The sequence below is a fragment of the Drosophila ananassae genome, chromosome 2L (assembly GCF_017639315.1).
Source record: "Drosophila ananassae strain 14024-0371.13 chromosome 2L, ASM1763931v2, whole genome shotgun sequence".
Taxonomy (NCBI): Eukaryota; Metazoa; Arthropoda; class Insecta; order Diptera; family Drosophilidae; genus Drosophila; species Drosophila ananassae.
In genome coordinates this window covers 21692935-21719013 of record NC_057927.1, presented here as the reverse complement: position 1 = coordinate 21719013, position 26079 = coordinate 21692935, and the positions used below count along the sequence as shown (strand labels likewise).

The 26079-nt window shown below is 40.9% G+C and overlaps 6 protein-coding genes across 11 annotated transcripts; 4 read left to right on the top strand and 2 right to left on the bottom strand.

Annotated features, from left to right (window-relative positions):
* The first annotated feature begins 1395 nt into the window (after window positions 1–1395).
* LOC6498958 (uncharacterized protein DDB_G0283357) lies at window positions 1396–13683 on the top strand. 5 transcript variants are annotated; one of them, XM_001955571.4, is made up of 5 exons: window positions 1396–1586; window positions 2687–2770; window positions 10613–10810; window positions 11999–12579; window positions 12643–13683. In XM_001955571.4, the coding sequence occupies exons 2-5, from the start codon at window positions 2723–2725 to the stop codon at window positions 12902–12904; spliced, it is 1089 nt and encodes a 362-aa protein (XP_001955607.1). In that variant the 5' UTR covers window positions 1396–1586; window positions 2687–2722; the 3' UTR covers window positions 12905–13683. The 5 variants fall into 5 exon arrangements, with proteins under 5 accessions (XP_001955607.1, XP_044569993.1, XP_044569994.1 ...); XM_044714058.1 differs by having other exon boundaries at window positions 1412–1462; XM_044714059.1 differs by lacking the exon at window positions 1396–1586 and adding an exon at window positions 2236–2328.
* Window positions 13684–13791: 108 nt separating this feature from the next.
* On the top strand, window positions 13792–15817 carry LOC6498959 (TRAF3-interacting protein 1). The gene is made up of 3 exons (XM_001955570.4): window positions 13792–13983; window positions 14053–14170; window positions 14239–15817. The coding sequence occupies exons 1-3, from the start codon at window positions 13849–13851 to the stop codon at window positions 15804–15806; spliced, it is 1821 nt and encodes a 606-aa protein (XP_001955606.1). The 5' UTR covers window positions 13792–13848; the 3' UTR covers window positions 15807–15817.
* LOC6508273 (protein suppressor of hairy wing-like) lies at window positions 15818–19849 on the bottom strand. 2 transcript variants are annotated; one of them, XM_014911633.3, is made up of 7 exons: window positions 19745–19849; window positions 18346–19221; window positions 17859–18286; window positions 17662–17794; window positions 17405–17595; window positions 17206–17330; window positions 15818–17145 (listed from the first exon to the last, which is right to left on the bottom strand). In XM_014911633.3, the coding sequence occupies exons 2-7, from the start codon at window positions 19204–19206 to the stop codon at window positions 16160–16162; spliced, it is 2724 nt and encodes a 907-aa protein (XP_014767119.1). In that variant the 5' UTR covers window positions 19207–19221; window positions 19745–19849; the 3' UTR covers window positions 15818–16159. The 2 variants fall into 2 exon arrangements, with proteins under 2 accessions (XP_014767119.1, XP_001955605.1); XM_001955569.4 differs by lacking the exon at window positions 19745–19849 and adding an exon at window positions 19300–19703.
* A 115-nt stretch (window positions 19850–19964) lies between these two features.
* LOC6501615 (probable RNA methyltransferase CG11342) lies at window positions 19965–20819 on the bottom strand. Its single transcript, XM_001955568.3, has one exon. It carries the CDS (start codon window positions 20727–20729, stop codon window positions 20022–20024), a length of 708 nt encoding a protein of 235 aa, XP_001955604.1. The 5' UTR covers window positions 20730–20819; the 3' UTR covers window positions 19965–20021.
* LOC6498960 (DNA-directed RNA polymerase II subunit RPB9) lies at window positions 20808–21514 on the top strand. The gene is made up of 2 exons (XM_001955567.4): window positions 20808–20927; window positions 20988–21514. The coding sequence occupies exon 2, from the start codon at window positions 20993–20995 to the stop codon at window positions 21380–21382; it is 390 nt and encodes a 129-aa protein (XP_001955603.1). The 5' UTR covers window positions 20808–20927; window positions 20988–20992; the 3' UTR covers window positions 21383–21514.
* Window positions 21515–21609: 95 nt separating this feature from the next.
* On the top strand, window positions 21610–25925 carry LOC6498961. The gene is made up of 7 exons (XM_001955566.4): window positions 21610–22684; window positions 24195–24308; window positions 24366–24614; window positions 24668–25278; window positions 25335–25452; window positions 25519–25675; window positions 25734–25925. The coding sequence occupies exons 1-7, from the start codon at window positions 22267–22269 to the stop codon at window positions 25858–25860; spliced, it is 1794 nt and encodes a 597-aa protein (XP_001955602.1). The 5' UTR covers window positions 21610–22266; the 3' UTR covers window positions 25861–25925.
* Window positions 25926–26079: the final 154 nt, after the last annotated feature.

The following is a 26079-nucleotide window of genomic DNA, read 5'->3' as shown; positions in this document are numbered from 1 at the left end:
TATATATCTAACATGGATTACCTTGTACCGGCATAACAATACTTCCCCTGGGTTATCTCGACTAAAATAATCAAAATGAAACTTTTGTTTTGACAACATACGGGCGTGCTATGTAGGCGCTATCTCACTATCTTGGGATTTCTAAAAATAGTCACTGAACTTTTGCCACAATATGCAATGCAAATGATGACGTCTATGACGGTTTTGGAAAATTCCCTGCTCATCCCAGAGAAGGAATCCCTTTTCCAGATTGTAGATTTTATCATTTATGCATGCTAATGGAGCTTGTGACGAACTCTGACAAAAACAAAGAGCAGAAAGAAGGGGTGGGCGCGAATCATTCTACCTGCTAAGCACCTGTCACCGCCATTTGGTTTTATCATTTAATAAACAAAAAGAGTAAAAAATGAATAGAAAAAAAGAGAAACAGAGAGATGGTTAGATGATTATCGCCAGTTGGTAAGTAGATAGGGGTGATTATGTCTGTGTACAGTCATACCTCAACCACCTCGATGAGGCAGCCATTCAATCCGATAAATTTAAAACCGTAACTGATAGCTGTTTTTCTTTTAAGTTGCTTTGTTTTCAACAAACAAAGAAAAAGTTCCCCATCAAAACCAAACCAATTTACTTCTTAAGACTTGCGGAGTGATTTAAGAAACAGAATAACTTTAGTTGTATCCCCAGAAATTGAATCATATGAGTTTCAACTGTACTTGTAATATTATCTTTCGGTTGGCTGGTCCATCGTATTTACTATCTCCATTATCACTCGAATTAGGCACAATCAGGGGGATGCGAACTCGCATACAAATACAAAAGCTAGTGTAAGTTTAAATACAAACGTCGTATATATGTTTGTGGATGTTCATCATACCTAGAAGACCAACCCACATATTCTATTTATTTATGAACGTACTTATGATAACTTATAATCTACATACAGTTCATAGAAAAGGCCATGAAAGAAAGTCGACTTTCTCGACAATATGATACCCGGTACTGCTCCATATAGAAAAGATATGTAAAAAGCTATTAAATATTTTCTTATTCCCAGCCTTATGTATTAAATATATTAAAAATATTCATAAATTTATTTATTTATTTTAAATTTTGAAAATAATCATACATCTTGAAATACACCTGGCATTCTTTTATTCAAACCGAAGTATCTGATAGTTACTTTAGCTAAAAGAGCGGTAAGAAGAGAGGCGAATGGGCTCCGCTGGAAGAGAGCTTTGCGGCGATCGTCGTCAGCAAGCTTTTTTATTTGTTTTCGAGTACGAGAGCGAGTCTCCCCATCGAAACGCCAGTACGAACCGGTAACGAATCAACGAACCGGGTAAATGGATAGCGGGCAAGATCGTGGTCGCCAATAAACATACTGTCGGTTTATAGCATTTGTTTTCGAGTGCTGCCCGGAGTTGGTCGCTACCGCTTCTTAGTCAGATTGCGTAGTTTAGTTAGTATCTCCGTTTTAGCCAAAAAACCCACCCGAAGCGTGTGGGCTGCGAAAAACCGAGCTCCATCCCTTCTCTCACCTTCGCTCGCGTTGTCGCCGCCGGTTATTTGGTGTGTGTTTGTGTGTGAGTGCCAAAAAGAAATAATATAAAGATATTATACAAAAATTAACAAAAAAGAAAAAGTAAAGTTGCTATTGAGTGAATGAAAAAAAAAAAAACAAATATACCTGATTATACATTAGTAAACGGTTATAGCTTTGTTGCCAAGCCAAGTCAGCGGGCATCTGTTCCGTTCTGTTTGAAAGAAAAAAAATAAAACGCCTCAATTGTATATTTATTTACACTCTGTGTTCATTTGCATTGTGACAAAAACAAAAGCTGGCGTTGTCCCACAGACACAACAAGAACAACAAACAACGCCAATGTAAATACATCGGAGGCAGTTGCAATTATAACAAGAAAATCTTAAAAAATAAATGCATTTTTTTGTTCTGATAAAAATCGTACAAAAAAGTCAAGTGACAAAAGATCACGAATCCGCCATACAACTGCAAATTTTCCATTTGTCGCAGATGCAAAAACTAATTATAAAAAATAAAATATATATATACATAAAATTTTTTAAAGCAATATCACGTCTATGAAATCTTGAGTTATTATATCGAATTCTACAAAATCAAAGACAGTACAAATAAAATATATATTTTTATTAAAAAAGTATAATTTTTTTCGTTATATTACTTTTACAATATTTTATCTTATATGACGGAAGAGTGACGACGACTGTAGTGACACGCAGACACACACACCCTCATCGCACACTCCCACTCACCCACACACTCCCCACAATTTAGACACCCACGAGGCAAGTCTGGAGATTTGAACAAGTGCAAATACAAAAAAAAAAATACAAAAAAAAAATCACAAAGAAACGAACGAGGAAAAAACAAGAGATTGGTTCGGGCCAGCCTTGACTAAGGCAAAAAAAAAAGCCCAGACTGAAGTAAAGCCCGTAAATTAAATGCTCGCAAATTGCACAACAAATTTTAATTGCAGCCACCGAAAAAAAGAGACCAAGAAAAATGGTTTTTGTTTTATAATTGTGGAAATTTATTCAGCTGATTATTCAGCGGACAAAAAACAATAACAAACCACAAATAAATAAATAATTATCAGCGAGTGGAGTCATCTTACTTAGTATTTTCTTCTGTTCTTCGATGCAGGCTTCAAGTGGATTACAAACCGGAAAAGTCACGGAAATGGATTACATTGTGAAGGCCTACAAAGATTGGAAACTGCATTCGCAGGTAACGTCATAGCAATAATAATAATTAACATTTCTAATTAGCCATAATGTCCGTAAAGGGGTTAGGAGGTTGGCAGGTTGGGGAGGTTGGGGTTGTCCGGGTTGTCCGGGTCTCGATCCACTTACAAACTCATAATTATTGTACAACAGGAAGCCGACAACACAAGCCGGCTTACAATTAAGGCTTATTCAAATTAAAATTGGAAGGTGACAGGCTACGTACACCTTAATCCGAACAAAAGAGTCAAATGCTCGCAGTGAATAAATGTTTAAATACAAATTGGCACCTCAAGTATTGCTAATTAGTTTTATTTGTATTGTAACTCTAAATGTTTTCGCTCTAAATAAATTAGTTTTGTTCACGTTTTGCAAATAAAATTAGAAATTCCAAGCTACCTACAACTATGAATTATTTCGTTTTTATTGAAGCATCTTAGCGGCTTAAATCCCTCCAAACTGGAAGCCTTAGGCAATCCCATCCGTGGCTTTCATGCAGAAACGAACTCAACTTCTGTGGGATTTCAATCTGATCATTAGTATTTTTTTCAATTCTGCGGCTTGGCGGGGCTCGCGAGAATCTGAAAGGCTGCGGAGTCACGGCAATAAGCGGTCGTTCGCTTTTGGCTTAAAAAAGTGGCTTGGAGCCAAAGTCTAAGCTAATGCAACATAGTTGAGGGGAAAGAAATAGGAACTCTTTACTAATGGGTTTAATACTACAATTAATACAAATATTTTATTTTAATAAATTTCAATAAATTGTTTAATTTAAATATTATGTTTATATATAGTTTCTTTTTATTAGTAATTTCTATAATTTTCTTTCACTGTATTTCTGAGGCGACAATACCTCTATGGTCTAAAAAGAACGTCTTGGGGCAACGCGAGGGCTTGTTGTCTGTGAAGCCGGAGTGCTTAACCGCATTTAAGAAAGACATGGCCAAAAGGCACTCGACAACAGCCAAACAAAATAATAAATTATTCTTTGAAACACGATCATGTCGAAATGGTCTCGCATTACCCAAGAGAAACCCACTCTGCCAGAGTGCTATACTCTTCCAGACCCGGCCCCCAGTTTTGTTTCCCAGCCCCCCTTTCTGGTTTCGTGTTGTTTATTTTTGCGGTGATTTTTGAGAGTGTTGTGCGAATATGCGATTGCGATTGCGAATGCGAATGCCACCAAAGTGTGCTAAGATCGTGGCCAGCGAACCAACGCGATGAGTAAGCCAACAGGCAACACAGCCAACGAGCACATCTGGCCAAAAGCAGCCACCAACTTATGCAGCTCTCTGGCTGAATTGCAAATCGCCAATGACTCTGGGTGTGCAACAAAAACCGGCACTGTAAAATGCATTAAAAAAAAACTTAAATAAATTAGTTACATGGTTAAAAAAATTTATATAATTTTTGTTTGATTATATTTTTTTAATCAAAAATTTATAATTGCTATAAAAGTTGAAAACTGTAGTTACATATATATAGATAGTTTTTAGGGTGCCTATTTAATATTTATGTTATATTTCAATATTATGTTCAATAGAAGTTTAAAACGCAAGTTTTCAGTGCAATTCTGAAAAAATCGTTGCAAAAAAATACAAAATGCATTTATTTGCTGACTGCAACCGCTAATTGGGCCAATGCACATTGTATAAAGAATAAAGTTAATTCCTCTTTCGCTTCGCGTTCCATTTGTTGTTCTAAAAATATCCTTAACCTTGGCGATCCTCTCCAGGCTTACGGGCTTCATCCGCGGGTTCAATGCCCCCAATCCAGTTCTATGGCTCTCTTTGTTGCACTCGCCGCCATTTTGTCAGGTGGGGTTTTGTTTTTTAACTCCAAACACTATAAACTTTGTCCTTCGGTTTAGCATGTGATATACCAAACACATATCACTCGGTCGGGCTGGCACATTTATGTACATTTGAATACATTGGTATCTCTTGGGCCTTAGCCGTGGGTGGCACTTTTGGCCTTCGATAATCAGTTAACTGTTACATACATGTCCGCTGCCTGCAAGCGGACTCCCCCCTGATTTGGTAAATGTTTGCATGCGGGCGCTCACACACCGAAATGGGGTTACCTGTCTATTGCTAACGGTTATCGCCGCCGCTCTAGTATAATTAAGTTCACCATCAATTTGGGTCACGCGCAAAGGTTTAGACTTAAATTTGCCATATTATTTTGTCCATGTGACTAGTCTTGTATTGTGAATTGTAAATAGCCATAAAAAAGGAAATCTGACAAATTTTGATTCGATTTTATTAATATGCAATAGTTTAAAATTTAAATATAGAAACTGTCAGTTATAGAGTATTATTTTTTATATTCATAAATCCATAAATCCAAACCGCAGGCAAAAAGCTAAGTTGGTGTGAATATTTTATTATATTGTTTCTCACTTTCCAAATCTTTTTAAAAATATATATTTACACAAATAAGTCTTTATGTGCGAATAAATAAGTCACGTAAACCTGCGAGCAAAGCTTTTGCTCGTATTTTCTATAAACTTTTATAATTTATTGTTTGTAAAATTTTAAGGGACTGCTATACAAATTTTAATTTCATGCTTTGAAAGTTATAAGCGTGGCAACAAGAAAAAATCACATTATTGCTGGGTATTTTCAAGTCTTCTGTGGCTGCGAAAACCCCGATCTCAACTTGGGGGATGCCAGTGAGTCAGTTTGAAGTCCGCGATATAATTAATAAGCAAACTTTTCGCTTCCTGTTGCACAGTTTGGCTTCAAGACTGGTTTCTGGCTTGGATTTGCTTGGCATTCTATTTTTTCTTTCGATTATTTCTGATTACCGCTTTTCTAAATTTAAGCTTCGCTTCGTAGAGCTGTAGAGCGGTTGCAACCGGTTCGAATTGCTTTCAAAAGAGTTTCAACCCACAGAATTTCTACGATTCGTATGCGTGATTGTTATGATTATGACGCAGAGACCAGCTGACAACAAACACACATTGATACGCATAATCAGCATAAAAAGAATTAAAAATATTTAAACTAACAATGATAAGTCAGCATTTGTGTGAGACCGGTACGCGGCCTTTTTGACAGAAAGCTAGTCTGTGGTATTTCGAGACAATCGATCGGGTGATATTATTAACCTTGACTTTTACACAGAAGTCTTATCGGGCTTTGAACGTGCTGATCAACCTATTCCTGGCCCCAAAACGTCAAATAACCAGTGGCTTTATTTTCCCACTATGTGCATTTATTTTGTTTAAACTATAGGCTCTAGATCGCACCATAAATTCTTCACAGACCAAGGCGAAGCACACCTTTGGAACAAAGGCGACAATCTTATCAGCCAATCGTTTGTCATCCGAAGTAATGTGGAAAAATAACAAAACCCCAATGCCGGCTCTCGGCTTTTTTAGAAACCAATTCAAACAATAAAAAAATAAGAACCTCAAGTAGCCGTAGGTATGTAATTAATAATTGAATAAATCATATTGATAGTCATTTGATGGCTCCCAAGATGATTTAATGACACGCAGTATATATATATGTTCCCTTATATATATGTACATTGTAGAGTTATTATAGAAGCAAGCGAACAATCAATCACACGGCTAAGTGCAGAGCTATTAAGAAATAAAACAACGTTTATAGAGATTGATAATAGTACTCGTTCCCCAACAACTGAAGGGTTTCGTTCCCCACTTGTCATTTAGATGTGAAGAAATGTCAACGTATTCGGAATCCCTATATGTATTGAGTAAAATTTTTAATTACAAAAAACTGATAAATCATTCGATTTGACTTTGAAAATCTTAAATACTTTAAATATCATAAAATGTCACGTTGATAAATACAAGTATATAGAAAGGTATTGCAGACAGTTTGCACGTAGCACCATACTGTACTGCAGGTATTAGGGAAATACTTACTTGTAACCCTGCAACGCCATTATTTTTTGTCGTCTACCCTGCACTTGCCCTTCAATTGGACAAACTACAGGTGTTAAAACAACTCTACTGTCCACAAAGCGCTGACTCAGCCAATAACTAAAGGCATTTACCATGTTTTCTGGGCAAGAACAACGGCCCAAGAAGCAACGGCCCGGGCCCCATCCATTTAATTTATCGCGAAATATAAATAAACTTAAATGAAAAGACCACTTAAGACCCGGACACTTGACTTATGGGGCTCTAGATGTTCTGTGCGGGTTATACAAGCGACCACTGATATGGTTGTGGACAACTTAAGCCCGGAGGCATTAAAGTTTCAATTCTTGGCCGACTTTGTTCCGTAATTCCCCCTGATTTGGCAAAAAAATTCAAATTTTGTTGACCTTTCTGTTGGCTTAGAACTCGTGTTTGTAATTAAAACTGTTTAACTATCTGAAGAGTGTTTACTTTTTAGATTTATGATTTATCACTTTCCTTGTCTAATACTTTTGATAATACGACTATTTATTGAACTGAATCATAACCCATATCTGAAGGTCCAAGATATATAAATAACATCACGTGTGTTACTACAAAGAACTCTTCTTTGTTTGGCTTTTATCTTGGAAGTATGGCGAGAGTATTTCCCATACATATTCGTAGTATACTATATCGACCCCTGTGCTCCAGATAGTGACGCGAACACACGTCTCATCTGAATAGATATATGGAGCTTCTTATTTTTCGCAGTCACGTACCATACATACAAATTGTTTTGGTAGTTGCCTGTTTATCAATTTGCAATTCCCAATTTTGGTGGCTTTAATTAATACTAAAGATAGTGGCCCGGCCCGGCGGCATTGCCATAAAGTAACTGTTAGTTACTTATGTTCAGCCTTCGGTTATAATTTTTTGTGCGCTTGCACAATTCCATAAATTTGTTGAAAACAAACCGCACTGTAGCGCACAGCTGCGAGATTGAAATTGAAATAGATTACAAACGATATCATTAAATTTATGAGAATGTGAGCACATTATCCGGATAATTTATGGCTCTGATTATGAGCCGGCCAGTCACTCAGCTAGCCATTCGATTGACCAACTAAAAGTAGACTAACGCCGCCTAACAATGTCTTGACCTTCACTCCGCTGGAAGTTCTTTGAACGTATACGATAATATTTCCCATGAGACGAACTTGATGATCTGCGGCCACAAATTAGTGACTCACAATGGAATAAAAAACGTCGGAGTGCCATCCGAGCATGTCTGATGTCTCAATCCCGCCGTCTGAGCCAGAGTTTAAAGGCTTCTGTTAGAGCCAAAGTGCCAAAAAACATTTAACATTCATTTTTGCGCCAGTAAACTCGCACAACAACAATGGCTTTGTATCGAAGTTAGCTCGTGTACAGATCATTAATCGGGTGTTTTGTTTATTGTGCTCGGAATAGACAATTGTGAGAGCTTTCTCCGACTCGAGCGCCATGTGATTGTCCGTCTGGTACAACACGGCGTATGAGAATTTCCCCCACATAGAACGAGTGGCGCAGCAGCAAGCTCGTGACTGGTTTGAATAATTGACAATTGATCATCGGCATGCGCGTGTCAATGACCGTTATCCGACTAAGTATCTGATTCAAAAGCCCCATAGGATGAATAGTTTTTTAAAACTTCAAATTTCAATTTTCGGATAGTGAGTCATATCACAACATTGCTTGGTCAAGCGGTCAAGCATTCATCCTCAAAAAATTTAAGAAGAAAAAATGTAGTTTAATTTGAGCCGATCTTTGCCGATTCTCGCGCGATTCTCACGCGGAATATCTTAAACGGTTTGTGGATCGATTCTCCGCCAATCTGCATCAAAATCTGGAAACATATATTTTTTTTAAATTTTTTCTCAAATTTTCGGGGGGATCCCCTGGGAAATGCATAGGAAGGTCATTAGGACCCCCTTGGAAGCCCATATCTTTGCCAAATCACATCCAATTCTCATGCGGAATACCTTAAAAGGTTAGTGGATCGATTTTCCGCCAATCTGCATCAAAATCTGGAAACATCATTTTTTTTTTAATTTTGCTCAAATTTTCTTAGGGATCCCCTGGGAAATGCATGGGAAGGTCATTAGGACCCCCTTGGAAGCCCATATCTTTGCCAAATCACATCCGATTCTCATGCGGAATACCTTGAACGATTTGTGAATCGATTTTCCGCCAATCTGCATCAAAATCTGGAAAAATAATTTTTTTTTTTAATTTTTTCTTAAACTTTCTGGGGGGTCCCCTTGGAAACGCTTGGGAAGGTCCCAAGGACCCCCTGGAAGGCCATATCTTTGTCAAAAAGCATCCCATTTTTATTCGGAATGCGGATTAGTTTTGAAATTAATCCTTCTCTATTTTGCTGCACCCATTCGAGAGAATCGGAGAACCGAAGGCGGTAGTAATTGTGCGGTGGCAATGTAATAAAGCCCAGTTATTGCATACAATGTTCAGGTATCAGAAATAAATAAAGTCACATGTTAATTACGGTCCATGCCGTCCCTACCACTACCTCTGGCACTAATTTAAATATTTGCAGCAGCTGAAAATGAAACAGAAACAATAACAAAAACAAACTCGCCGACGACCTGCTTTGTTCAAACAGGTTCGAACTTGGCTAAATATATACAATACATTAAAAGACGTTTACGTAGACGACCGCAGTCGATCACGTGAAAAAATTATCCACCGCTGCTGGTGAAACAACTAAAAACTGGGAAATTAGCAACGTCTAATGTTTGAGACAAAGGCAAATAAAAAAGCCAGCTGCTTGCATGATTTAAAAAGCGCGCCATGCCAAAGGGTGGTATTGCTGAATGAAATCTTTAAAAGTTACCATTTCTTACTTCATAAACCTGACTGTATATGTAAATTATACTAATTTAATTATTAAATTATGGTTCATTCATATAAATTTGTTGTTTCGGATAAGTCTCATTATTTAACTGGCCTTGTTTTAATATTAATGACAAATTTATTTAAACAGCAATGCGCACTTTCTGTCCTCTAAAGTCACATATTTAAGGGTTTAATCGAATAAGTGACAAAAAGAAAAATATGATTTACGCAATAATTGTCAAACTTGGTTGTGCTAAAACACCGTGAAACAGAAAACAATATAAAATAAATTAACAAAATTCAAAAAACCCGCCAATTTTTTGTAGCACCTTGCCACACATTCGTATCTGTTTGGAGTTTTCCATCACTTTTCTGAGCATTTTCCATCACTGTCTCGAATCTGTAAACACGTAGTAAACGGAAAACCAAGTCTTGTGTGGAAAAAATTCCACTAATTTCACGAAAGTCGAGCCAATTGTGGCTGTGAAAGGTAAAGTCGTGTTACTAGAAAGCGAAAAGTGCGGAAGTCGGTTATCAGTGTTTGTTTTTCGTTCATTTTTTATTGGCAACGCTTGTAAGCTGCAAAATTTCTTGTTGACAATCCCTTGCCCACTCCAAAATTTTGGTTGGCAATACTTCCAGTAAACCCTGTTTATCTGCACCTAGGGGGCGCTACCTTTGCATCCGTTAAATCCACTGAATCCGTAAAATCCATTTGTCAGTCGGACCCGAAGTTGTGGATGCCCGTGAGCGCGGTGGGAGGTGGTGGGTGGATATGAGTGCAGAGTATCTGTTCGAGTAACAGTTACAGCTCGACCACCGCCTAGTGGAGGTCTAATGGGTGAGTTTCACTTTTAATTTGAGTTCAAATTGAAGCAAAATTAGTGGGCCATAAGTTAGTTAGACCAGCAAGATTCATTCTGTCAGCTGTTATTACGTATATGTATCTTTTAAAGGGGGTGGCTGTATCTACATACACATATGTGTAGCTGGCCATGACATCACTAGTATATTGTATCTCAAAGATTGAATGAATTGATGTCTAATAAATTGCATCCTATGGGTGACATTTCGTTGCAGTTTCAAGAGATCGTACCTGATATGGATGACACGGAATTCATGTTCAACGAGAAGCAATCGATTCGCGACTCCTCGCGCACCCTCAAGCGGTATGGAAGCACCTGCTGCAACAGCCTGCGGAACAACGAGACTCTCATCCAGCACATTGTCGAGAAGACGGACACTCTCCAGGGCATCGCCCTCAAGTACGGATGCACGGTGAGTTGGGGGTCAGGGCAAACAATCCCTCAGGCCGTCATGGAGGTGAAGCTCCAATAGTGCAGCTGAGAGAGTGATATGAAGGCTATCTCTTAGATCTTTTGCGCAATCACTGCAACAAAATATTTCATAGATAATTGTTGAAACAATTTATAAAGTTTTGTTCACTATTTTTAGATATTTATGTCATGTGAAAGGATATCCTATTGATTTTTAAATTGGATTATTAGCAAGATGATTTGCGCCATTTAGGGGCTACCTCTCAAAACCATTACTGTCATGCCACAATCTTCTAGTACGAATCCCTAGGAAATCATTCGCCTTCACTTACATTGATTTCTTGCACTCTAAGGGAAGCTAGACTAGTGCCACAGTCGTCACGCGAGCCCTTTAAATTTTAAATGTCAACTCCCTGGGATTTGAATATATCGATTCAATAATCGCAATGTTGCCACGGGCAACTGTGGTCCTCCTGCTGCCGCCTCCACTCGCCAGTCACCCAATTCTGTTCGTTCTTGGAATTTACGACCGTGCCCACACCTTTGCCGGAGAGGCGGGGGATGTGATAAGTCGTGCCTAGTGACTTTGGCAAATATAAGATAACGACATGTGCCAAGGGACAGTTCGTCTGGAGTACCTGGCAGCTAGCAGCTAGCATCTAGTGGCTTGGAGTTTATCAGCTTATCAAGAAATCACTGCAGGCCCATGTTTAGATTCACTCTCCGGCAACTTGACAGATTACTGCATATGATTTATGTCCACAAAGGGAACTCGACTGCTCAGTTAGCACCGGGCTAATATTTGTCTAAATTCCAGATTAAGTTGAACGACTTCAGATGGGCTCAACCCCTCGATCTTTACTTTTATCTTGTTTCTCATTAGAAACCAGAAATAAAAGCATGTAGGATTGGCTTGAAATACTTCAGTATCATCCATAAAAATAGTTGTCATTCAAGAATATTTAATCTTTATAATCTAAAGGACTTAATTAAACGACAATTGATTTAAAAATAATCTCAGTTTTGCCAAAAATCGCTGCCTGTCACTTGACCTGATTGGCCATATGCGGCCGGCTCATCCATCTACACCCGTCCATCCATCAATCAATCGATCCATCAATCAGACGTCAGCGCTGCAATTGTTGTAATTGATGAGCTCCTCGACTAATATACATGTATTGCATTTCAGACAGAGCAAATACGCCGCGCCAACCGGCTCTTCGCCTCGGACAGCCTGTTCTTGCGTCAGTTTCTGCTGGTGCCGGTGGAGAAGAACTCGCCGTATTATCCCCAGGTGGGCGGCGATCCGCTGACAGCCTTCGACGCCGTTTTGGCCACACCGCCCGGCACTCCGGACTCGAACGGACAACGGGAGGCGCACAACAATGCCAACAATCTGAGTCAGGCGGCCAACATATTCAATGGCAGTGGGCACAGCAGCAGCGAAAACAGCAACAGCGGGAGCAGCAGCAGCTGCAACACCAGCGGCAGTGGATCCTCTTCAGGAGGCACAGGTCCTCGACCCAGCGGCAACCAGCAGAATCAGCGGCCGTACTCTATTGCTGGGGAGCTGCTGGTAGTGCAGGCTGGAGATGAGGATCCTGCCATGATTAACAGCCAAGGGGGCTGCAACGGAAAGCAGAGCAAGAGCCTGGACTCCGTGGCGGCGATGACGCCCGAGGAGGAGAATCGGAAGTGCATGAATGACTTCCTCAACAAGATAGACAACACCATATCGGAGTCGCGCAAATACGTAGAGCGCTCCAAAGAGTAAGTAGTAGAATTTACTTGTATCAAGTTCAGTTTTTAATAAATATCCTTTATCGCCCACAGTTTGGTTAGCAGCCAGAGCGACGCGGACATTTGCATCAGTGCCAGTGCAGATATTTTTCCGCAGCGCCGCCATCCGCTGAACAACTCGTACAAGACCAACAACAATGACCGTCCGGCGCAGTTCCAGCGGCTCAGTTCGAACGGAAGCGGAAACTCCAATTCAGATACGGCGCACCTTCTTAACACAACACAGACGCGCCGAGTGCAGAACTCGTTGCAGAAGCGACTGGAAAAGCAGCAGGACGACTTCTTTGAGTTGTAGCACGCGATCTAGCCGAATTACGTTGCGAGAGCTAATTTTACAAGTTGTTTTTAATTGCTGCGCATCGGATATATGCATGTGGCACTCTTAATGTAATATATATATTAAAGTAATGATATCTAAATCGACACGTATGCGATACCTTACCTATACGATAAAACGTAACTGTAACTGAGCTAAAACGTAAACTAAAGCCTAAAACCTAAACTAAGCGCTGCGCTATATAATTATATTATATGTAAACCAGTAGAACGATGACAAGGCAGCCCAGTTCCCCCATTTTCGTTGATCTTGTGCCAGCCTTATATATAATTGTTGCCGACGATTTGCTTGCAAGATCCAACCGATCCAGAAGCTCATGTCCTTCTGTCCGCCCCTCCTGCCCAACATTATGTTTACTTTTTGTACGACTGTAGCTTTAATCGCATTGTGTATAATTTAGTTATGAGAATTATTAATCTTAATTGTATATAGTCGCTAGCAACACAACAATTCACTGGACTGCTGCCCTGACCTGACCGCTAACACGAAATTGGCCAATTGTTGACGTGTATTTCTAATTTATTTGTTACCCTTCCAAAGTATTAAACAACATTTGAGAATAACTATGTTCTGTGCAATCTACTTCATAAAGAAAACCTGAACTGTAACCACAAAAACCACAATTGTTAAAGCCATCACACAAAAGAGTACTATCCCAGAAACCACTCATATCGAGCCAAGTCATGTATGTGAGAATGTTTTTTTAAAAATAAAATGAGAATTGTGTTGGAATAAAAGGAGTTGTTTTAAATTTTCAAAAAGTACTTCATATCCTTGACCCAATTACAACTCTTGGTCAAAAGAATGAAGTCCAGCTGGTTGCCAAGGCAACTCAACCACTACCCAGGGTGCAAACAAACAGAAACTATTTCATTATATCAGTAAATAGAAGGGACTCGAACATGGCGAACCAAGATGTGGAGTCAATTATCCTGGTGACCCAGCAGGTCCTAGGAAAATACATCAAGAAGCCTCCTCTCACGGAGAAGCTACTCAGGAAGCCTCCCTTTCGCTTCCTAATGGATGTTTTTAACAATGTAAGTGGCTGTAAGCGCTCCTTGAAAACCCACCCCTGAGACCCCAACCTGAGACTCCTTTCTGTGTAGTTCATCAAGCAAACGGGCAAGTTCGAAGGTCTATACCTGCCGGAAGAGCAGCAGTTCGAGAACATATCCGATAGAGAGGACAAAATAAGGTTTCTCCAGAAGATGATCGATGTTGTCAGTGAGTTTAGCTTTCTTGATGACTATCCTAACAACCTATAGTATTTAAATTTGATTGATTTCCCACAGAACTGACCACTAAACTGGAGCTTAAAGTCCGCACCTCTAAAATAGTGGCTGGCCAGGAGCCGGAGCTCACCAATGAACTACTCCAAGCAATGGCCAGTGTAGCGGAGAAGAATCTCGATTGGAAGAGTGCCGTAGATCAGGTTGTAGGAGCTCATAGTAAGCCGGTGAAAGCCACAAAGTCGAAGGATCCATCTAGTAAGAATCCATCGCCCGCTGGCAAGGAGGAGGATCCAAAGAAGCCTAAGGAAAAACGCATATCGCCGCAGGAGCAAAAACTGCGCAAGGCCACGGAGCAAACTTCCCGCTCCTCGCCCACGGATAAGGTCTCTCAAAAGAAGGCCAAGAGTGGAGCTGGAGGAACTGACCCGAAACTGAGCCGGCAGAGCTCAAAGCAGAAGACCCCATCACCCGTCAAGCAAAAGTCCAAAGTCAAAAAGGAAACATCCACTGAAAATTCCAGCCTACCCATAGCACCCGCGGAGGAACAAATAATCAAGAAAGCAGCTCCTGAAGCACCACTTGACCACCCACCAGTGGAAGTAACAAATAAAGAGCTATCTCCTGCGAAAATTACCAAAGAGGCAGTGGCTGAACCTGCCCAGATACCAGATCCTGCTGCCCTAGCTCCACCTGCTGAGCCCGAAAGCCGTAAATCCTCTGCTCAGCGCCGCAGTTCCGCCTCCTCCACCAAGAGTCGTCGGTCCAGTGGCAGCCAACGGCAAGCCGACCCAAATGGTAATGAGAGTAACCAGCCAGAGGTTCATCAAGAACCGACTGCGCCACCAATAGAGTCAAGTCCTCCTACCGAAACTAAAAACAATAATGGCAACAACGAGACTAAACGGGAAATTCCTCTTTCCCGGGATAACTCCAAGGATTCAAATCAGCGACCTAGAACTTCACTTAGACCGCCATCGGCCCGACCAGCTTCAGCTCGTCCCGGAGCTCCGCGACGCCGCAATGTGGAGATTGTGCTTCAGCCCAACGACCAGGTCAAGATGTCGGGCATTAATGTGAAGCTGGAAACCTTCGGCGACCTGGATGATGACGGGGAAAACCTTGTGATCATTGAAGACGCCAACTCCCATGACATTATCGAAGGCAAGGGGCCAGAAGAAGCCCCCTTAGAGGGACAAGTGGACGCCCAGGGCCGGTTGGTCCAGCAAATCCTCGAGACCCAAAAGGAGCTGGTTCACCAAAATCCCGAGATAGAACCTCCCCAGAGTGCCACCACCCGTCAAAGTTCCGCTCGCCAGGTAAACGATCTCCGCGACACTATCCAGAGCCTCACAAAGGCCATAAATCCGATGGGAAAACTACTGGACTTTGTTCCGGAAGACGTGGATGCAATGCAACTGGAGCTGACCATGTGGCGGGACACCTACACCCAGGCATCGATGGAACTGAAAAAGGAACGGAGTCTCACGGCGTCCGCGACAGAGCCCTTGAAGCACCAGCTGCAGCAGATCCAAGCCAGCATTGCCGAGTACCGAGAGCTAATAGACGAGAGCCGTCACAGGATCCAGCAAAACAATGCCCGCATCCTTAAAATGCTGATGGAACAGTGAAGAATTATGGACTGGTTTCTTGTAAATTTAATAAGTTTTATAAAAAATAATACATGCATAGTCTGCATGGCGTACATTTCTCAATTCAGTAAATATTAATGTGTATAATATCAAAATATCTTCGATATTCAAACTGTTGGTTTAGCTTCTTTTTTTGGGATAATGAAAAATTTGGAAATGCGTTCAAGATAACGATGTATTAAATAACAAAAGCAAAGTTTCTCTTTTAAGGTCACTTAGTGTTTAAACTGAAACCAACAAGTTTGAGTTATTTTTGTAAGAAATGTTGCGTCGCTTTTAAGAATATTGAACTTGAAAATAATGCCTAGTTAGATGCCATATTTCATATTCCGTCATGCTTTTAAAACCTTTCCGTCTTCCTTTTTCGATGATGCAGCTTTAGGACGAGTTTTTCCCTCAATTTCCTTCTCCTTGTCAGCGCCGTCCTCGTCCTGGTCCTCATCCCCCAACACATATTCAATCACATCGTCAATTGGAAAGTTGTTGAGCAGGGACTTGATGGAATCGTTGTGAATGACCACAGTGAACAATAGCTTGCAGTATTCCCTCATCCTGCTGCCGTAGTCCAGTTCGGCGTAGTTTTCGGCGCCCTTGTTCAGATCGTAGCCACAATTTTCGATCACCTTGCAGAGCACCATTTCCTCGGGGGCGTTTGGCCAGCCGTATTTCTTCAAGATCGGCGGATCCACCAGCATGTCAATCAGCTTAGCAATGTTTTCTTTCAGTTTTAGATCCTCTTCGGTCAGAACTTCACCCTCAAAGTCTTCCTCGACTGGCGGTACTTCGATGTTATCAGCAATTGCTGCAGCCAAGCTAGCACCCAAGGACTTTCGCTTCTCTTTCTTAACGACCGGGGACTTCTTGGGCGGCGTCTTTTGTCCCTCCACTTTGACACCTTCATCAGTTATTTGCTCTGCCGCGATTTCTCCATCCAATGGGAGAATGGTATAGGTTTCGTTTTCCAAAGTAATAGTCTGAGCAGTGCCATCGCCTTCGTCCACCAAAAACTCCCGCACCACGACACCATTGTCGTCTGTTTGGCTGGAAATCAGGGAACCCGATGATGCATTCAGTGCCACTGGTACCACCTCCTCCTCCTCCTCCTCATCAACCTTTGGTATTTTGTTGATTTTGGCGCGCTTGGCAGACGGCGGTTGAATGCCAAAGATGTCATCTGGATCGCACTCATGGACAGAGCGAATGTGCTTACGCAAAGTTTCGCTGCTGTCGAAGTTCTTGTCGCAAATGGCGCAATCCGTGCGCTCCAATACCTTGGTGGAAGACCGTTTGGCACGCTGTGGTTTTTCTCCCGATTTTTCTAAGGGTTTCATTAAAAATATTAAATCATTTTGTTTAAAACATTTAAAGAGAATCTTACCAGAGTGGTCACCGGCATCCATGTGCTGCTTAAGCTGAGCAGTGTTGCGGAAATGACGCTTGCACTCAGTGCAAGAAAATACGGCGCGCTTTTGGCGAGAATGTTCTTTAACGTGGCGTTCGAGTCTAAGAAACGTGAAAGGATTTTATTAGTTATATTTATTTTACTTCGTTTGGAAATTGCTTTGTTTTCTTCTTACTGTTTCTCGGTCTTAAACTTCTCTTCGCACATATCGCAGGCGAAGGGACGAATGTGAGTTTTGGAATGAGTTCGCAGCTGAGTGGCCTGAATGAAGCTTTTGCCACATTCTTCGCATTTATGCGGTCGCTCGCCAGTGTGTCGTTTCATGTGCCGATTAAGCACTTCCTTGACGGCAAAGGCTTGGTTGCACTGCAAGGATACCGAAATTACTTAATAAATTTAACTATTTATGTCGTTAGAACTTTTAAAACATACGACAGTGCAGCTGTAAGGTTTCTCTCCAGTATGATAGCGCCGATGCTTCTTGAGAGCTACCAAAGCGGAGAATTTTTTGTCGCACAAATCACAATCAAAGGGTTTCTCGCCAGTGTGTGTGCGGATATGTATGCTGAAAGGATATATTGAAGAGTTTTTTAATTTTATTTTTAGTTTTTTGGAAGCAAAGCACTTACTTGAGCGTTGACAGGCTGTAGAAACAGTTCTTGCAGACGTGACACATGTATTCCGGTTTCTTGACCACCTGAGTTCCCAGATGGTGTTTCAAGTGCGATCGCAAATTATCCAATCGGTAGAAAACCCGGTCGCACACCTTGCAGCTCATAGTGTCGTTTTCGTTTGCTGAGCAGGAAGAATACTTTTGGTGGCGCTTCAGGTGATAGGAGCGCGTGAAGTCCTTGCCGCAGATCTTGCAGGCGTAGGGCTTGCCCCGTGATTTGTGCTGCTCCTCGTGCAGCTTCAACAAGGCCTCGCTGCGAAGGTTGGCATTACAAATAGAGCATGGATAGTCGCTAAACTCCGAATGAGTGATGAAGATGTGCCGCTCGTAGCTGGTCTGTGTCTTGAACGATTTGGGGCAGTCGGGGCAGTTGATGTGTCCCAGCTGTTAAATAAATCTCATTAGTATCGGGATAAAGAATCACGCTATACGAATGTGCTTACGTGAAAAGTATCGTAGCTTTCGCAGCAGCAGAAGCATATGTCCTTCTTCTCCAAGACAATCGCGTCCTTTTCGATTTTCTCCAAATTCTTCAGCATTTCAGCCTTGCGCAAATGATAGCCGCTGTCGTAGCGGCAGAACTCCAAGTGCTTCTTTAAACTCATTAGCCTGCGGAAGGTTTTGTAGCACTTGCCACACACGTGCTCCACGATCTCCTTGACGGCCTTGTGGCCGGAATTCTTGTTGCTTCCGCCAGGTGAATCGCCCTCTTCGTCCAAGTCATCCTCTTCCTCTTCCTCCTCCTCTTCTGTCACCAATATCTCCTGACCATTCGAACGGCTTGTGGATGCGGGCACCACTTCATCGTCGTCCCCCAGTATAAAGGCGATGGTGTCTTCGTCTTCTCCGGTTGCGCCAGCTGTAGCTTGGCTGGCAGACTTGTTATTTTCCACTTTTACAGGCTGCAGTACATAATGATCCATCTTGTTCCTCTTCGGCGGAGAAATTTTAATCTTGGTAGTTTCAAGCGCAGTGTCCTCAGCTGGCACTATCCTCTTTTCGTTAAGGATCTTCACTGTCGAGGTGGCGGTGGCCCCAGGGCTGGTAGGTTTCGTGGAACGCCTCTTCTCAACTTTCGGTGCGACCAACACATCCTCGTTGAGTATTTTAATGCGTGATCCTTTAGGGCCACTTCGTTTGTCCGTCTTTGGGGGGGACGTTTGGGGCGAACTTGCGGAGACATTGTTCAGGAGCTTCATGCGGGTGGGGCGCTTGTCCTTTGACGGCGAAACAGACTCAACTTCCACGATCTTCACCACAGTGGCAACAGGCTTCTTCTCCTTACCCTCCTTCGCGGCGCTCATGGTGCCCGTTGGTACCTGCAGGTGAAAGACAATCAATATATTGAATCTGAACTGGATATATTTCAAGGATCAATTAACCCTGGGATAGCCTACTTTTAGGCACGTGACTTATTGAAAATTTGATTTTGCCAGCGTCAGCAACGCCTAAAAACAGCTCCGTGAGAAAAATGGCGGCAGCGAGTGGGTGATCTCGTTGACGAATAGAGAACTCTCTAGCAGCGAAAAAACTTATTTAAGGGTTGAAATTAATTCCGACACACTTGGTAATATGTTGCATACTTTTACAATATGTTTACACTATTTTTTGTAGAGCCGCAGGATGCGCCCACCGACCAATTCCATTGCAATTTCACTTTTTCTTATCTTTTCGGCTTGTTCGTTTCTCTGGTGATCGCTCCCAAGCCATTTGCCTAGTCACCGCAGCTGTTCCCACAAAACAGCCAACGAATCAGAGGATTTAGAGAAACACTGGCAATTTACGTAGCATGGTCGTGTTTATGTTTACAAATCGGAAACCAAACAAAACAATTAATTTTACCTAATTTTATGCTTTAAAATTCCAACACGACACTGGCTGCCTCTCTTTTAGAGGTGGGATCGCTTCGATAAGTGTCGATAAAACAGCATCGCTATCGATCATCGGAATAGTGTGACCCAAGAGAAACCTATTTCGCAGCGCCATCTGTGTTGCATATAAAGTTTGTAATTACAATTATAAAAATTTTGAAAAGCATCCGCTCAGTTAAAAAAAAATACAATATCTTTGTAATTTATTTTATTATATTTAAATGTACTAAACTTATTCACATATTCTGCTATCTATAAAAGCAGATTCTTCTCTGCCACTTGGTAGGTGTGGACTCAAATATTTTTCTCCTATTCAAAGTTTCTTCACAGTATTTCTCAATCTGTTTTTCCACGTCTGAACGCCACTTGAGCTCCAGGAAGAGTGGGAATACTTCACCTGTACGCTTAAGCCTTCTCTCAGCGCTTTGATAACATTTCCACGGTTGAGGCTCTATAACTAAAAGCTCAGCCAAACAGGACATCTTCCGAAGAAATAGTTTCAGACCCTCATCATGGTGGTTTAGGTGAATCCACATTGTGATAGAGTAGCAACACACAGCGTCGAACTGTTGTCGATTGTACTGCTCCAGGTACTGTGTAACCTGTCCGAAAGCAGTCTCGTCCAAAACATCCACGCAGGAGTAATTTATATTTTCGTGAAGTTCGTTCACATCCGTGGCGCGTTGAATCAGCCGCGCGTCTATGTCCACTCCGAGAATCCTTACAGGTCTTTTCAGGCACTCCTCCAAATATTTGTGCAGAAGCTGGGTGAAATCTCCACAGTTGCACCCGACGTCCAAGACAAGATAGGAGCTTTCATCCAACGAGTCCCCATTACTTAGCCAAACGTCCTTATCCGGCAATAGCTTCACACGTTCAGTTGCTGAATTAAACTGATAATAATTCATAAAGTTTCCATATTGCACGGCGCCAGGATCGTTGTTGCGGATCTCCATGTCCTCAGTTTTCGACCACGATCAATAACAACGTGCCGAATATTATTGATAATATTGTTTTGGTTCTTAGGTTGCCACATCGCCAAAATATACCACAAAAAATACCAAATTAAGTGTTAGAAATCATTTACAGTCTTGAAAAGTAGTTTTCCAACTCTGCTTGACATTTCGTTTGTTTACGCCGCTTTTGCAAAACAGGTAAATTAGTTAAATATTTGTTAATATATGTTGGTAATGACAAACAATTGTTGCATCTAGTCACCATGACCGCCACCTTTGACGCCTCGCACACGGAAGGACCCGGTTTCGTTGGCATTCGCTTCTGTCAGGAGTGCAACAACATGCTGTACCCCAAAGAGGACAAAGATAACAAAATCCTGCTGTACGCCTGCAGGAACTGTGACTACAAACAGGAGGCAGACTCAAACTGCATCTACGTGAACAAAATCATGCACGAAATCGACGAGCTGACGCACATTGTGCCGGATGTGATATCGGATCCCACGCTGCCACGGACTGAGGATCACGCTTGCCCGAAGTGCTCTCACCGCGAGGCGGTCTTCTTCCAGGCTCAAACACGACGTGCTGAGGAGGAGATGAGACTGTACTATGTATGCACTAATCAGAACTGCACCCACCGGTGGACCGAGTAGATTCCAATGGCCATAAGGCATGTAATTGTAGATAACTTGGCCCTAACCTTCATTGATAAAACAAAATCCTGGAGAAACAGCCACAAAGATCTGTAACCCTGACCTCCAATAAAACGAAATCCATGCAAATAATATTTTTGGTTTAAAAAGAAAACTCATCTAGACACATTTAATTGAAACCAGAAAGTAAACAAATCAATATAAAGGCATTTTGTAATATAATACTCTGGATAGTGTTTCCCGAGGTGTGAGAGATTCTCTGTTCAGGTTTGGCATTGAGCCGCAAAAATGTCTCAACTGTTAGTGCTCAATACTTGATTGCTGCTCAATGCAACAACAACCGGCCAGCAGTTGCAAATGAATCAATGAATTACAGTAGATGCTTGTTTAGGGGGACTCCGGCCTACAAAATTCGTATTATTCAATAACTGAAACCTACACATCACCTACTATTATAAATGTAAACTTGTTGCATGAAAAGCATACTCTCTTTGAAAAAATAAGGTCATAATGTCTTCTGGAAAACTACTATTGAATATCTACTGTAGTTATCAGAGAGCAGGAGATGAAATTCGATGGAACGCAAACAAATTCCTCAGTACGAGCCCCATTGACATTTTCGCATATTTATCATTGTTCTAAGCTAATCGAAGATGACAAAAACAAAACCCCCAAAGAGACGAAGAAATGATTGAACAAGTTTCTTGTGCGTATCAATCGGTTCGCTTTTTGCCATTTGATCGGACCTGGCCGGCTCCAGAACCGCCACCAAGTTTAGTTTGAGCTTAGAACTCGTCGCGACGTGTTGATCAAATCGCTGAGATGTGTTAAGAACCCGACTCAATAATAAAAAAATAAATAAAAAATTGCAAAAAGGCAAAAAAATGGCAAAGCCAAGGTCGCAAGATGCAGCTGGCAACGGGACGGACCAGACTCCAGAACCCAAGCTTAATTACTTCCAGAAATTATGGCGCTATCGCCACTATCTGGTGATCGAGCCCTTCTTCTTTTTCTACTTTATGGCATCGGTTTTCAATGCGGTGGCTATGCAGAATTTTCCCTTAGACAAAGCTTGCCGGGTGAATCTCGGTTACAATAAGGTGGTCTGTGACACAATGCTGGATAAATCGGAGGTGGGAATCGAGTGCGACGACTTTGATTTCGCCAACACCACCCAGGGAGCCACTCCGGATCTGGCTGACCTTGTGATTGGCGCCACTGGATTCAACTATACGGTTTGCAAGGCGGAACTGGAGGCCCAGATCCTAGCATCAGATGTCTCCGGAAAACGAGCTCCAATGGGTAGAGTCATATATATCATATATGTATAAATAACACGAGTCGTTCATTAAATATACGCGTTTGGTGTTTGGCATTAGCATTGCTTAAATTTCAGGTTTGTGCTTAAATTAAACTCGAATTCTTTTTGGATTTTAACTCCTCTGCATATTAAGTCTCGCCTAACCCTTGGGATCTGAGGCATGTGTACACTCCAAAAATAATATTGTACAAGATTCTTTAAAATCTTAAATAAACTTCAATAAATTTCGGATAAATTTTCTTGTTTTCGAAAGATTTATTTTCGCAAATCCAGTATTTTTTAAAAGCATATAGTTATTTATAAATTTTGAGCATAAGGAAGAACATAAAGTCAAACTTGAAACTTGACTTTTGGGTTTATTAATCTGACTAGTTTTCGAATAAAATTTATAGACAACTATAAAATTTTGAAAGGTTTAAAAATTGAATGCTTCTTTTAAGTAAAATTAATTTATTTCCTTTAAAAAGCGCCCCCGTGATTACTTTTTCTCTGTGTAATTTTTTGTTTGCTCAGAATCAATGTCTTTTGATGGATGTCGTCGAAAATTAGCAGTTATCCGAACATCTAATTACCGTCTTTAATTGACTCACTCATGATCGCTGGCTTGGACTTATGTGTGTCTTTAGGAGCCAACGAAATTCCCCCATTATACATAGTGCCGGGTGATTAATTTGGAGCCGCAACTAAAGGCCTTAGCCTAGTCGTAATAGCCTCAAACCTGTTCTTTACATTGGATTCGTCTCGAGCGACTTTCGTGGGTTCACTGCCATTGTCATTGCCAAGGCGAGAAATTCATCCGAGCCATAGATAATAAATTAAAATTCCAAATCCAGCAAAAGCGGCATCCGAATTCGACACATTCATGAAGATGCTTTGCAGAAATCCGGTTCGAAAGATTCCATGTCTCATTACTTATGCAACAAGTTTATTAAAATGCATTGCATCACAGTTTGATAATTGAGGCTTCAAATAATTGACGAATAATGTCATCCATTACATGACAAGAATTTTTATCGTTCATATAAAGAATTCTATTTAGTGAAAAAAAATCATCTTTTTATTTGACAATGATAACAAGTTCTCGCCCGAAGAACAAGTTATTTTTTTTCGCAAAACATCTATGCATTTTTAAAACAGTCGGTTTAGCGAAGTCTTGAAACTCGATTAGCGTGTTTAATTATAAACAAAAACAATGGAGGATTTTTAAATGCAGCTAAATAAATTTACGCTTAATGAAAAATAATTCTCACTTTGATAAAAGATTCTGGAAATGGATTTATGTTTTTATTATTTTTTAAAAATATTCTTTATAGTCTTATTTTCAGAGTATTTTAAAAATGTTTTTTGGATCCTTAGAATATTAATAGTAATTTAAATGTTAAATTTGAGAAATATAAGTCAGTAATTGACTTTCTTGACTTTCATTTCATCGAAAAACTTATAGAGAAATAAATAATTAATTACCTAATATTTTTATTATTTTCTTATCAGCTGCCATTTTCCCATTGATTGTCCTTCTTTTTGCTGGAGGATGGGCCGATCGCTACAACAAAAGAAAGCCCTGCATGATTCTGCCAATTGTGGGCGAGGCTTTGTCCTTTACATGTGAGTATTACTTTTATCTCTACCTAATATAGTTATTTTAACATTAAAATATCTTAGGTCAGATTATCTCATCGATATTTTTCGACTCACTACCCATGGAGTTTGGAGCCTATTGTGAGGCTATTGTGCCTGCCCTCTTTGGCGGATTAACCTTCTGTTTGATGGCCATTTACAGTTACATCACCATAGCAACTCCGGAGGAGGATCGTGTATTCCGTTTTGGAATCTTTGCCATGTTCGTCACGGGAGTCCCCTTCATAGGGCAACCGATAAGTGGTCTACTGTTCAGTACCTTGGGATACACTGGTGAGTACGATGGGTTTACTTTAAAATATTTATATTCAATAAAATCTTTATAGGTTCATTTGCCTCTGCAATCGTGTTCCAAATCATTGCCATAACCTACATTATCTTCTTTGTAAAAGAGGTGAAGTCAACACCCAAATCTGTGGACTCTCAAACGAATGAGCCTCCTCCACTGCCCTCCACCTTGCCGCCCAAGCAGGGTGCCGAGAATATGGCTTATGAGACCACTAACCTGGATGAGTTGCAGGCCAACAAGAATGTTAACTTCCAGTTGACCCCGCAAATGGAACCCAAAGTCGAGGTTGTGCCACCGAAAAAATCTCTTTTCAAGGAACTATTTGATCCTACATTGGTCTTGGACTGCATCAGATTTCCTATTGTAAAACGACCCAATAATGGACGCCTTCTGCTCATCCTGCTTTTGTGTGCCTACTTCTTAACCGTGGGTCCCGTTTCCGGAGAGAACGATTACTGGTACAGGTTCACACTGAAGAAGCTGGCCTGGAACGGCAACGACTTCAGTATCTATCTAACCTTGTCCAGTGGAGCGGCTCTGGTGGGCACCTTTATTGGTACCGCCATTCTTAGTAAACTGCTAAAGGTTTCCGACTCCATGATCGGAATTTTATCCGCCTTGTCCATTGTCTGCTCCCGTGTTCTGTTTGTAAGTTCTTTAAAAGTTTTAATAATTCTAAAATAGTAATGTGTATGATTTTTCAGGCTTTTGCTGGCACTACTTCATCATTTTATGTGGCCGGAGTGGTGGATATGTTTGTCAGTTTGCGAGTGATTGCCATCAAGACCATTGGATCCAGCATTGTTGATGGCGACGAGTTGAGTAAGTTGATATACAGTTTCTGTTTAAGGGCATTAATAAACATTTATTTAATTGCTTACCTTTCAGGCAAAATGTACTCGATCTTTGGCATCAGTGAGCCGATTGCCCAGTTCATTTTCCCGCCCATTTTCAGTGAAATCTACAAGAGCACTGTCGATTCATTCCCAGGTGCCATTTGGCTGTTTGGCGAAATCTTTTACATTCCCAATGTCTTGGTCTTTGTGTAAGTTTCCAACATTAATATTATTAATTGAACGTAATTTATAATGTATTATTTATAGGCTGTGCTATTTCTTGCTGCGTCGCCGAAAGGCAAAGGAGCAGAAGAACTCCGTTGAGCTGGAACGCAATGGTGCCAATGGCTCTAATGGAGCCAACGTTCCCGATAGCGAAATAACTAGTCTCTAATTTAATAAAAGTCAGTTATTATGTATATTTACGAAATAAATTTGATCTTTTTCCATAAATATTAATTATATAAGTGTGATTTCTGTGAAAATAAAAATCGTACTAACGAACCACTTTTTTTCTGTCATTTTATTTACTAAAGAGCTGTGCCCAGAGGTATATTTAGGTAAAGAAGGTTTATTTTAGGAAAATCCACTAAAAATGATAATGCTAAATAAC